This window comes from Pavona decussata, unplaced genomic scaffold (assembly GCF_977016875.1).
Source record: "Pavona decussata unplaced genomic scaffold, jaPavDecu1.1 SCAFFOLD_58, whole genome shotgun sequence".
Classification (NCBI taxonomy): Eukaryota; Metazoa; Cnidaria; class Anthozoa; order Scleractinia; family Agariciidae; genus Pavona; species Pavona decussata.
In genome coordinates this window covers 5852501-5866257 of record NW_028145480.1, presented here as the reverse complement: position 1 = coordinate 5866257, position 13757 = coordinate 5852501, and the positions used below count along the sequence as shown (strand labels likewise).

Below are 13757 nucleotides of genomic sequence, written 5' to 3'. Positions count from 1 at the left end.
GGGAAGTGTCATGGGTATTTGGTGTCATTTCACAAAACCATCGCAGAAACGTTTTTTTATTTGACAGAAACCTAAAGACACTGGTCCAGTTTTTGTTACAATTTACCTTCCCAGTGTACTAATAGGCCTTATCATGGTTTTCGACGCCATTTTGACGAGTAGGCAAACAGGCTCGAAATAACAGTGTTTGTATGGAAATCCGATGTCAAATAATTTTCATAAAACATCGCTTCTGAAAAATTCATGAATTGGAAACTTTTGGCAATAGGAAAAGGATTTTAAGAAAAAAATTGGAGGGATGTAGCTGTGCCAGAAAGCGTCCAGTCGTGTTTTGAAGTTTCCATACATTTGTCCGTTAGCGAACCAGCCGTGAAGTGCTCTAAAAATAGCTCGCGGGAAAAAAATACAGGGAAATGTATGGTAAGTTCAAAACACGACTGGACGCTTTCTAGCGCAGCTACATCCCTCGCTCCAAATTTTTTCTTAAAATCCTTTTCCTAGTGCCAAAAGTTTCCAATTCCAATTCGGATTTCCATACAAACACTGTTATTTCGAGCCTGTTTGCCTACTCGTCAAAATGGCGTCGAAAACCGTGATAAGGCCTATTAAAAGCTGTCGATGAGTGCATAGTCAATTGAGTGACTGGTTATGAAACCTTGCCATGTTCAAAGTTGCTAAAAATGGTGCTGCAACTTATGTTGGAAGGGCCCCGACCGTGCACAATCCTTTGTTTTAACGTTCACACTAAAGTTGAATATCTTAACAGGAACGTTTCTATTGGACAGTTACTCCAACTCATTTCAAAATCTTTTGTGGTTTGTGCATGGTCAAGGCCAAAAATGCTAACAAAACATACAACAAAAAAAACTTGTTTGGCTTCATGTTCATAACCACTCTCCTTTATTAACTCTGATGAGTGTTTCTGGCCATAGAATGGATTGCAACTTGAAAAAAATGAGGCTAACCTTTTTCAAGTTCTCGCCTCGTTTCGAAAAAGAATGCACCAGAACAGATCATGAGTTGTTCCTTTCAAGAAGTTCCTTAATAACCATTTTTGCCACACGGTTCCAATCTTATTTAATGGCGATTTTCACGGTCATTATACCAGGTCTAGAAATAATATCCGCAAATCCACTGCCAATAGAAAATGGGGCCACAGGTCGTCAATTAATTTTAGTTCAGAAATCTGGAACAGATTAGATCCCGCGATAAGGGAAGCAGGGTCATTGACTGCTTTTAAACGTGGACTGTCAAAAACCATTTTATGATCCTTTTATAGTTCTACTTTTAACTCTTGTATATATATTTCTTCATTTCTTGTTCCTTGTTTCTATAATTTAGGTTTTTATTTGTTCTTGTAATTTCTTAGAGGACCCTTCTGTAAACCACTTTCGTGATGTTGGTTTCCTCATTAAAGATTACCCTCAGAATGCAAACGATTTCTTTCTCTCAATGCCTAGAATTGACTAGAATTTTTCTGTAACTGAGTCAAGTTTTTTTTTTTTTGCACCATTTTCACCCAGAAATGTCAAAATCCCAGTGATACTTCCCTTTAATATTGTATTACAGACATTTAAAAGCTAAACTGGCTTCCAGTTAAAGAGAGAAGTGATTTTAATTTGCTTAAGTTGACTTTTAAAGCACTTCACGCTAATCAGTGGCCCTTACAGAGAGTCTCTACACGTAGAAGTCTGCGCTCTTTGGACTCTATAAGATAACAAGTTCCTCTGGAAAAAGGAACTTTCCAGGACACTGCGGCTGCCCTTTTTACTGAAGCCGATTCTTCTGCTCCGTTTAACTGCAATGTGAACTAGCCTACATTTTAATTTCATTCACGGGTTGGCCTCAAATACAAAATTCAGGAACGTCATGTATATAAGGTAACACACATTACTTAATCTATAAAACTACTAACCGTAAATGCTCAATTAAGCCTTTCTCTTTAAGGATTACGAAAAATTACGGTTTTTATTTCATTTCATTTTATTTATCTCAACGATTTGATTATTTTTAATTGTTTCAACAAAACAAAATGATAAAGTTCAAAGTTAAATACTCAGAGGACTACTGAAGACAAAAAAACATTATCAACTACCTTCAGAAACTCATAATGATTGAAGCATTTACCGCGCGCTCACAGCGTACGAACATTCATTTCTACTAACTACCATGTTTGGAAAAGTTTTGCAAAAGTATCTTCGTTTTAGTTTTCAACGAGCGACATTTTGGCTGGAATTTGTAAATATTCTCAAAGAGTAGTGAAATTTGCAAAATTAGCATAAGTGGTTTATAAAATATAAAATAAGCTTAAGCTTGCTGTTAACAGCCTTTGTGGAAAGGCATTGACAAGGCTGATTTCAACACGAACATATTTTCATTTGCAAAATGTTGCGATTGTACTGATTCTTGCTTAAGACTTTGAATCAGAGGCCCGGTTGAAACTAAAGAAATAAGCCTTCGTGGCTGAATTTCTACTTCTCTGCGGTAGAAAAGTTTAACAGATTTCAAGCTAAAGACGCAATGCAAAGAATGAACTTCAACTAGTGGAGTTTAGCTGAAGGAAGTGAAATAAGGAATTAAAAAACCACTAAACCGATAAAACAAAGAAGAAACTTGAAGTTTAGCCAAAACTCAGCATTTAAACGACACAAAACAGTGACATTGGTCAATAAATTCAGATGAGTTTCCACCTTTTTGTGTCTTTACCACAAATTCTTTCGGTTACTTCGCGCAGTCTGTTCCTCTCAGTATCTGGCTGTTGGGGTTTTAAATTAAGCCTTCTAAAAATTCAGAAAACTCTCAAAAGTTTTTTCGCATTGGATCACACGAAGAGCGACTGACACTGGAGGAAGCGAAGGAAACAAGAACTTGAAATTACTTCATGACTGACTGGCTGGTTTGTTCTTCCTTACTTTCGCTCATCTTCCAAATGTGGTATTTAAGAAATTGAATGTTCGCGAGCTTGTTACAAGACTTATGAGGAGGAGTTCTACGTTTCAAACCCTTTTGGTTTTCGGCTACAGGCCTATTTACTTTTTAACTTGACCTACTAATCTGTTTGTTTCTGGCCGTTTCAAGGTATAATAGAATTTCTCTACATAGGTAGAACGGGCGAAACAAGCGAGGGCGAGAGAAATTGCCTCCCGGTAGAAGACGCAGCACGTGTTGCGTCTTCTTGTTGCATTATCTTTCAGAGCGAAATTTTCGTAGTCTGTAAATTTTCCAATAGAATGAAAATGATGAAAAAAGAATGCATTGCATCGTTATGCAATGTTTAAACACGAACAGCAGTGTTTTATCGGGACTTAAAACCACGAGGTGCAGCCGAGTGGTTTTAGACCCTATAAAACACGTGCTGTGAGTTTTGTGAACGGCTTCAAAAAAATTCCTAGAAAAGCTTTTGTCAATTGAGTTCATAACAATGATGGTTTTGTAAACGTTGGAAATTAGCAAAAAAGAAAAACAGTAAACACCACATACTAATAAGGAGGAGGTTTTATCGGGTTTTAAAACCACTGCACGTGATGTTTTATCGACCATTTGATAGGTCAATGGGCTTATGAATTATTAATGAGTCTTTGAAGTATTACACAGCCATGAAACATCAAATATAAATATGCGTTGTTTAAAAAAAACGAGGCTCTTAGAAAATAGTGTTGGGGAAGGGTGGGATCGTTGAAGGTGTGGCGAATAGAAGTGACGTCACCACTCAGTCGTCTCTTTTAAATATCAAGTTCTCAATTTGCATTGTGGGAAGCTCCACACACACAGACACAATGAAGGCGGCGGCATATGAAATTGTAAGCACGCCAGCAAAAAGAACTGCCTGTGAAGGAAAACAACAATGAAACAATTGTCATGACTAAGAAATGAAGTTAATGTATCGTCTTTTGAATCTATATATTTACCAGTTGAACTAGTAAATATATAGATATAAAAGATTTATTTTGATACTTCTACGAACAATGACATACTGATCCGTCGATATTTTAGTCAGTACTTCTCTCAGTAACCGATGGGCAAAAACCTTTCACACGTCAAAAGGAGGCTTCCCAACCCCCCAAAATTGTTTAAGAAGTTGGCGATCTTAGAGACTAGATCCAATTAATTTGCCGCCATCAGTAACTGACATAGCGTTTGTCCACTGTTTGTGCCATAGTACAGAGGCGCTTTATTAGGATCGCAATTTTCCTGGAAGATGACATGTTGGTGGGGAAGGGTGGGGGATCGAGCCTCTTTTCGGAGAAGAGAAATCCCGGTTCTCTCACCCTTTCATCCCCTAGCATCTCCCTTAGGATTCTTAGTTCAATAGAATGTTTTCACATGACGTCACGGCGGCCATGTTGGTGTCCCAAAACAAAGAAATGGCGGCCATGCTGGTGTCCCAAACTAAACCTCTGGGAATTGAACTCTATTTTTATGCAAATAATTCCTTTTGTTTCAGTAAGCCAATATGGCCGGTAGTCACGTGAATGAAAACGCTCTATAGGTAGTGTTGCCATACGAATTTTAGTTTTGAGCTTTCATTAGGTTTTTTTTTTTTTACCAAATAGGCACATTGACTGTAAGAATCTAGTACGAGCAAATATATTTTTTTGGTTTCTTTTTTCTTTTTTCACTTACCTAAAGTACTCTCCATCGTTTTGCTCTCCCACAACAACACAAATATAATTAAAGGACCTGGACTAGGGACGCTCACTTTTAAGCGTACCCGACGACCTTTGTTGCACTGTATTTTAAGTGATCCATTCTCATTAATTTGGCTTACTAAGACAGCTAAATGCCTTTACAACATTGTAAATATTGGGGAGTTTAATTAAGGAGCTTCTACGCTGACGGCAACGAGTATGTCACAAATCACGGGATTTCATAAGCAAAACAATGGCCTCGCACGTGTGTTATAAATTTAGTGCAGATTAAAACGTGAAATGACTAAATTTAAGCTTTTGTGGAGAGTCTGGAGGATGTGAGCGTACGACAGTGAATTTTTCATTGTCTGTCTTAACTTGAGTGATGTTGCTACTAATTGTGTTCCTGAATAGTTTGGCCACATTGCACAAGTTGAACGCGAAGTAGTTCAAGCGACGTTATCGATCGTTGCCGTCGCCGTAATAGCTGCTCAGGTTCCCTATTACCTACCATACGGAAGTCAGAATAGGTGTTTGCAGTCTCAAATGATTCAATCAGCATTTTCAGCAAGGCAGGATGCAGAAGGTAAGCGCAATATGTCAGCCGGCTTAGTGGCATCCAGAAACGAGCTGATAGAATCTTATCCACCAAACCTTAAAAGAAAAGCAATGGTTTCAAGAAGCAGTGGAAACCGAACGGTTTTAAACTGACAGATTAAATGGGTCGCACAATGCATGCCGTAAATTCCCAGTACAAGCCATCTGTAATATGAGGGTGTTGAACTGGGATTTGCCAATTTTTCAAAGGGGAAAACGAGATTTGACGCACTGGAAATGAGATTTAGTCATTACAGTGAGATACTAAGAATGGCATCTGGGCAAACTTTGGGCCAGAAGATGCAATTTAGCAACATTTTCGCCAAGAAAAGGTATTTTTAATCCTGCCCCACTTCAGGAACCATGTATACAAACCCTTTCTTCTCAATATAAGAACCCCAAAATTCAGATAACGGCTTTTGGTTAATAAACCCAACCCCTTCCCCTCCCCCCACAAAAAAGAAAACATCATTCATCCGCGTTTGAAGCTGGACGCCTCTATAAGCTTACAGTTATCACTATCGATCATCATATTACACTTACCACCGAGCCCGCGATGACAAGCAAAAATCACCCAAGCTACTGCCAGGCTCCACGCCCAACGCGCAAACGCCCCGTACAAGATGCTCTCAGTGCGAGTAAAGGGCTCTGGGTTGTCTTTTCTAACAGTCTTGTAAGGACCGTACACCGTGGACAGAGCAAGAAATATAGAAACACACCAGCCAGCTGCATTAAACAGGTAAGTACGGACCTTAGGAAAGCAAAATATTGAACAAATAAGCTAAATTCAAAGGCAATTCTAATTATTATTGAAGATCAAATTTTAGTAGTTTATTAGCTCGCCTGGCAATTAGATCTGCCAAGACCACTGGGGACAGAGCTTTTTCGGTAGCTGCTCCATTTTTATGGAACTCTCTTCCGGAAAGCCTAAGGGCTGTAAGTAGTGTAAATATTTTTCAGTAAGAAACAACTGAAAACTTTAAACAAGCATACTATTAATTGCGTAAGCATTTTTAGACTATGTGTCATATAAATTTTTTTTATCGCTTTTTAATTTATTGTTATATATGATTTTGTTCCATTTTGTAGTTTTAACTATCATATTCCCTGCAATTTCTTTTAGATATTTTTTTAATAATTGTAAAGCGCATTAGATCATCGAGATACAATGAATTTTGCGCTATATAAGTATTAAATTTATTTATTTATTTATAACTTCATTACGCCTATGTTAGTAAACACATTACCCAAAGCGCACAACTCCTAAAAATTCGTGCGACGGCGTTTTCACGAATCTATTTATTTTTAGATTGAAGTTTCCACAAATCCAGTCTCCCACGGGAGCCTTAGTAACTAGCCTTACTTACTATAGTCTCAAACTTTGCATATTAAAAAATAAATTCTCATGTGAACTGGACTTTAAATACAGGTCTTTCGACAAAGGTTGTCCAAAAATGCGTAAAAGCGTATGCGACAAAGCCGAAAGGTAGTCTGGTAAATACCCAAAAAATTTCAACAAAAGCTCAGAATCCATAATCCCTCGACCATACAGCGAAGACTTGAGATGGCGGGCAATATCGATTCTGAGCATTTGTTGAAATTTATTGGGTATTTCCCAGACTACCTTTCGGCATTGTCGCGTACGCTTTTACGCTTTTTTGGACAACCTTTGTTGAAACAGCTGTATTTGCGGGCAATACTACTGTATTGCCATGCGTATCTAAAAAAGGACCGGTATGTGAAAACGCGGTAGCAAAGGCAGTAGTACGGCAGCTGTGCGCTCCGAGTAACGGTCTCCTACTAGGTATAAATATTTAAATGTTTAACGCTACCTTGGAGCTTCTACAGTCTTCTGCGTTTAGAAACAGGTAGCCTAACGTCATTCCCGTGAGGTACGGCGCAATCCGACAGTAGGGCTTCACATAAACCAGGGATCCGAGATCGGCACCTTCCGCTCTGTAATGACACAACCCAGTTTGAATCGGCTGTTAACTATTCTGGTTAACTGTTAATTTGCCTGTTGAGTTCAGTGACAATTCAGACGAATAAACACTCCCCCCCTCCCCCGAACATTCCAAAGGAAGATTCTAAAAACACGCAATTTTTATATAACTGAGATTACTGGTTAAGGGGACAGTGTTGCCCGCCTGGAATGTAGTTTGATTGAGGTTGAGATCATTCAGTGGTGTCTGCTACCAATGACTTACCATCACTCGCTCAAGAAGGCCAGTTTAACCTCATCAGTACACATTTAATTAAACATTGTGCGCGAAATGGGGCACTGGCACCAACGATTAGCGAATAATACAAATGAAATTTTCATTGTGTATAGGTAAATGTACGCTTGTTAAAACCAACAAATTAGTTTCACAACCTTGTTAATCCGACCACCCCGTTATTACGACCACATTTTCACGGCCCGAAGGTGGTCGTATTAACGGCGTTCCACTGTATCACAGTACGAAGGATCATTATTCAACCTATTCTCGCCATATATAAGCAATCAGACGCTGCTAGAAACTTATTATCACTATAATAATAAGTAACCTGATATGTTCTTTGGTTAAAACGTTTTAAAAACTAAGGGCTCTCGTTAACCTGAATTTGCGGATAAAATGTAAAGATGTGAAACGTAAAAAAGTGATTCTGTAACAGCAACAACAAAAATGATACCAAAACTGATAAAGGTAATTACAAAAAAATCAGTATAAACAATGCCGAAAATGAGATTATAAAAGAAGAAATGCTAAAAGTGCCACTTCGCGGCAAAACTCTATAAACGCTGCAAGTCAACGAATGCGCACAAATATGGAATGCACAAATATATATGGGTGCGTCCCTCGTTTCTGTTCTATACTTTACTCCGTAATTGTTTCTATGTACGAGGTCAATATTGCCTTTCAGTGTTCCCAACAAGCCCCCTTTCACATTGACATGTAGTAATCAAGTACTTGGGGAAATAAAGGAGGGCACCCATAGACACAAGGTGCGTGATGGGATTAGATTCTTACACATGTCCGAATACTGGCTTGCTGATGTCATAATGCGCGTGAAGAACGGCTGTGCTGACAAAACTGGCGCTCATCAACAATCCGACAACGGCAAGTAGTCCTCGTAGACGAAACCTATAAACAAAGGCAATTCAAATTACATGATTAAGCTTGCTTCTCACAAGCGACATAACAATCATAATCACAATCATAAACATAAGCTTTCTATGATCTAGTGGGCATATATTAAGAAACACATCAACATAATCACAAGCATACTCATAAATAAGAAATCTTTCGATTATGACTATGTCAATCATAAATGGCGTTCCTGGTTATCATATCATTACCATCATTATGTCGCTAGTACGGAATCAAACCATTAAATACAAAACACTCACACTATTAATGTGATTATGCCTATAATAAAACTACGACTAATACGATGACTGTGACTATTGCTCTGGCTATAGCTATGACTATGACTATTGCTGTGGTATGCCTATGGCTATGGCCATGGCTCTGACTATGATTATGACTATGACTATGACTATTGCTATGGTATGGCTGTGGCTATGGCTATGACTATTGCTATGGCTATTGCTATGGCTATGACTATGACTATTGCTATGGTATGCCTATGACAATGACTATGACTATGACTATGACTATGACTATGCCTATGGCTATGGCTATGGCTATGACTATGACTATGGCTATGACTATGATTATACCTATGCCTATGACAATGACTATGACTATGACTATGATTATACCTATGGCTATAGCTATAGCTATGACTATGCCTATGACTATGACTATGACTATGACTATGCCTATGGCTATGGCTATGACTTTGACTATGGCTATGGCTATGGCTATGGCTATGGCTATGGCTATGGCTATGGCTATGGCTATGACTATGGCTATGACTATGGCTATGACTATGCCAATGGCTATAGCTATGACTATGACTATGACTATGACTATGACTATTGCCATGGCTATGACTATGACTATGCCTATGGCTATAGCTATAGCTATGACTATGACTATGACTATGACTATGACTATGGCTATAGCTATAGCTATAGCTATGACTATGACTATGACTATGACTATGACTATGACTATGACTATGACTATGACTATGCCTATGGCTATAGCTATAGCTATGACTATGACTATGACTATGCCTATAGCTATGGGTATGACTAAGACTATGCCTATGGTTATGACTATGACTAAGACTATGACTATGACTATGACTATGACTATGACTATTGCTATAGCTATGTTTATGACTATGGCTATGACTATGACTATGACTATGACTATGACTATGACTATGCCTATGGCTATAGCTATAGCTATAGCTATGACTATGACTATGACTATGCCTATAGCTATGAGTATGACTTAGACTATGCCTATGGCTATGACTATGACTATGACTATGACTATGACTATGACTATTGCTATAGCTATGACTATGATTATGGCTATGCCTATGGCTATAACTATGCCTATGGCTATGGCTATTGCTATGGCTATGACTACGAAAATAACGATGACTATGAACATCGCTATGGTATACCTATGGCTATGGCTTTGGCTATGACTATGACCATGACTATTGCTATGGTATGCCTATGGCTATGACTATGATTATGACTACGACTATGACTATGACTATGACTATGACTACGACTATGACTATGACTATGACTATGACTATGACTATGACTATGGTATGCCTATGAGTATGACTATGACTTTTGCTGTGGTTTGTCTATGGCTATGACCATGACTATGACTATGACTATGACTATGACTATGACTATAAATATGACTCTGACTAAAGGTCATGAACATGACTATGACCATGAGTGTGTCTGCTACTACAACTATGCATATTGCAACGAATAAAAACAACAACAACAACAATCAACATTCTCCCTCCCCCTAACGCAAAATAGAGTCACGGATAAAGAGACTTCACTTATGATTACAGGAAATGCTTTACAGAAATTAAAACGTGTTTTCTTTCCTATGACAATATCACGTCTGTTATAGCTTTTACTTGGCGATTACGAGATTGAGTGTGAGATCCCTATTACTTTTATACTTTTATTAAACTGTTGTTGCATAATACAAGCTTATATAATCATATATTGAACAAATAGTTAAAAATACCACTTAACTAATATAGAAAACAAGGAAACAAGCAAGCATGTTGGCCTGGGAACTCTTGCCACTTTTTCAAGATATCCATCTGTCCACCTGAAGTGCCTACCATCTAATTAAATTTTATCACGCACAAATGATACGAAATCGCGTAAAGATGTCCTCTTAAGCTTTTATCCAATGCGTTTATATGCAAGACGTTTTTCCCAATAATATTGAGATGATTGAGGGATAAATACCTCTCTATAACTGCTGACAAGTCAAATTGATATATTCCATGGTTTTCCTTCCCATCCCTTCCCCCCGCTCCTAATAGAGTCCTTAAGTGTGAAGTCACAAATATTTGAATTTTTGAACTTATGTCATTTGTTAGTATATTCGAAAAAAGCATGATGAAAAGTGCCTACTTGCAAAAAATCAGCATCTTATTGCAATTTGGGGGCGAAACATTAGCTCTGTTATTCCCCGGTGAATCCATACAAATCCATTTAATTTTGTCTCAGTTCCAAACGCTTGATAACGTTAAGTTGGTCCAATTTTTATTGCATCAGATAAATGTCCTGCTTTGTCAGAAAGTTATAAACATTCCTTTCATTACTTTAATTTTTTTCTTTGCCCCCGATAATTCCTTGTTTCTTTGTGCTTATTATAGGTCAAAATACCTGTACGCTGGGAAAAGGATGATGGGAGCGATAATGTAGAACTGCATATCATTGGCTAAATACCATGTCCAGGTCATGCACTGCAGAAAAAAAGCAAAATCGTGTAAGGTAGTTGTGTAGTTAATTATGGTCTAAGAAACTCAGTTAACAAACTTATATTGCCTTAGCCTAGACCAGAGTACTTGAAGTGCAGCTTCTCCTATAGCGGTGCCACTTTATGGAATTCTCTGCCTTAGGCAATGCGACTCTCTCAGGGAGTTTTCAAAAAGAAGATCAAATCTACTTTGGACTCCCACACGGCAACCAGTTAATTTTTTCAGTTAACATTAGTAAATTTTTACAATAGTTTCTTGCATACTTGTAACTGATGATTTTCCGTGTTTAAATAAATAAAGGTATAAATGAATAGTTGCTGTAGTTGTAAATTCTGCTAAAAAGTTTTCAGAAAAAACAATTAAAAAGCGAAAAATGACTCAACTTTGTTTGTAGAAATTAGTAAACTAATTCAGGTCAACGAAGTCACGAATGTGAAACCGGCTTATTATAGGGATCTTAAACAGCGACGACGGCAACGCCAACGAAAACGTCACTTGAAAGTATAACTCTACTTCATTTGTCTTCTTCACCATCATTTCAACTCGTTCAACTTCTACAGAAACGGCGAACTCCCCAAGAATCAAATAGGTGGGAGTGGCGTCCAGAGAATGAAAAAGCACCGTCGTGTGTTCACGTTCTCCGCGAAAGCGTTACGTTGTTTGGGACTTTAATCAACCACAACGGCAACGCCAACGAAAACGTTCGGGTTACTTGTACAAATTCGCGATTATTCCATATCTTTCATCTAGTACAATGTGGCCAAACTATCCAGAAACAGAACAGGTGGGATCGGCGTTCTCCACAAAACCTTGAATTTGGTCACTTCACGTTGTTATTTTGCCGAGGACGGCGAAGAAATGCGCCAAAATTTATAATACAAGTGCAAGGCCGTTGTTTTTCTCATTAAATCCTATTGTTTCGTGACGTTGTCGTTTCCGTCGCTGTAGTAGCTGCTTAAACCCCGTAACTTGTTTTGCAGAGGAAGGCAAAGAAATGTACCAAAATTTAAAACGCACGTGCAGAGCAATTTGTTTTTCCCATTTGGCCTTTCACTTTGTGACGTAATCGTTGCGTCGCCGTTGTCGCTGCTTTAAAAGTTCCCTAATGTACAATGAATAGGCCGGCGGACGTGTGCCTCACAAAAGAAGAATCGAAATGCACCAACCAGTTTTCTCATTCTTCAAAGCTAATAACATTCTTTGCTTAACTTACAGTAGACAATTTACATCATAACTTCCGTGACCAAACAGATCAATAACGAGCTAGAGAAGCGGTGGTCTGGCCGGCTAGTCTGTAAATCGAATGCGTCGTTTTGAAGGGATGATGCTTCAAAATCTTGAAAAATTATCATTTCGAAATTGGTACGCGCTATTATGAAGAAATTCGAAGGACTAGGATAAAACTTATCCTTCAAATTGGTACATTCCGTTTATGAACTGACCGGTATGACCGGCCAGTTTTGACAAATGGAAGGCGCCCCTAATATCGTTGAACCTGATGATGACTTCCACTCAAGTTATCGAAACTGTCAGTGAATCATCAATCACCATCATCATCATCATCATCATCATCATCATCATCATCATCATCATCATCATCATCGTCATCATCATTTAACACGTTAAGTCTAAGAGCTAAAAACTTGTTGAAATGCTACTTACATTTACCCATAAAAGGCAACTAATTGATAACAAGGCCACTCTCTTGAGATGAGAGTAGACTCCTTAAGTCACGTGGTCAAGACACACAGACTAAGACAAACATTTTTATCAAGCCTTTGGTCAAACTCACCACATCACCAATCGTCGTAGGATAAAAGTTGTTGATATAGAGCAGATTTGTCCACCAATAATTATCACAAGCTTCGTGAGATTGAAGTTCGTACCAAAAAGGACTCTCAGTAAAAAATCCTACTAGTTTGTCCCAAAACAGCAAAACAAACATGTAAGTTGGGGTTAACCTGTAAAATGAATGAAAAAAGAAAGAAAAACACAGCAAGTTCAGTTTAGATGAAAGTCTGATCTTATAAATTCTTACAATCAAAGAGTGAAAATAACTAACTTGTGTTATTAATTCTTAATTACTGAGGGGGTCAAAAGCAAACTGGGTATCCCAAAACACAAACTGTAAATTATCTTTTTTGCTTAAAAATGCAATAAAACTTTACCCCTACAAATAGACAAGCAGACAAATAATTTGTATTCCTTTAAATTTCGTTCTGTTTTTGAAACACACTTTGACGGTATTTGTTTGTTTACTAGGGGTAATTCGCAGTTTTGAGAGTTGGTCCACTTATGTTTTGAACCTCTCAACTAACAATTAGGTTGGAATTTTTTTATAAAAAATTCTTTGCTGACGGATTCGTTCATTTAGACACTCCTACCTCCAAAAACGATGAAAGTAGTATTTGAAAAGTGGAAGCTGCCCATTCTCTTTCTCCATGCGACGAAGAGACATATATGTAACCAAGAGACCGCTGGAAAATCGATAAGATAAGATACCTTTATTTAAAGAGGGTTTCTCCTTTAGTATTTACATATGTAAAAACTGACATCACTAGAGGCCCTTCCAATTAAATAAATAAATTAATAAAAAAA

The 13757-nt window shown here is 37.9% G+C and overlaps 1 protein-coding gene across 3 annotated transcripts in view; it reads right to left on the bottom strand.

The window, feature by feature from the left end:
• Window positions 1-3629: 3629 nt before the first annotated feature.
• Window positions 3630-13757, bottom strand: part of LOC146479892 (nose resistant to fluoxetine protein 6-like) — a 28816-nt gene continuing 18688 nt past the window's right edge. For all 3 annotated transcript variants that reach the window (XM_085110762.1, XM_085110763.1, XM_085110764.1), the window contains 8 exons: window positions 13544-13636; window positions 12952-13120; window positions 11065-11144; window positions 8237-8350; window positions 7058-7181; window positions 5769-5976; window positions 5140-5282; window positions 3630-3826 (listed from right to left, as the gene is read on the bottom strand). In XM_085110762.1, coding sequence (XP_084966888.1) covers window positions 3710-3826; window positions 5140-5282; window positions 5769-5976; window positions 7058-7181; window positions 8237-8350; window positions 11065-11144; window positions 12952-13120; window positions 13544-13636 — 1048 coding nt within the window. In that variant the 3' untranslated portion in view covers window positions 3630-3709. The remainder of the gene's footprint in view (window positions 3827-5139; window positions 5283-5768; window positions 5977-7057; window positions 7182-8236; window positions 8351-11064; window positions 11145-12951; window positions 13121-13543; window positions 13637-13757) is intronic.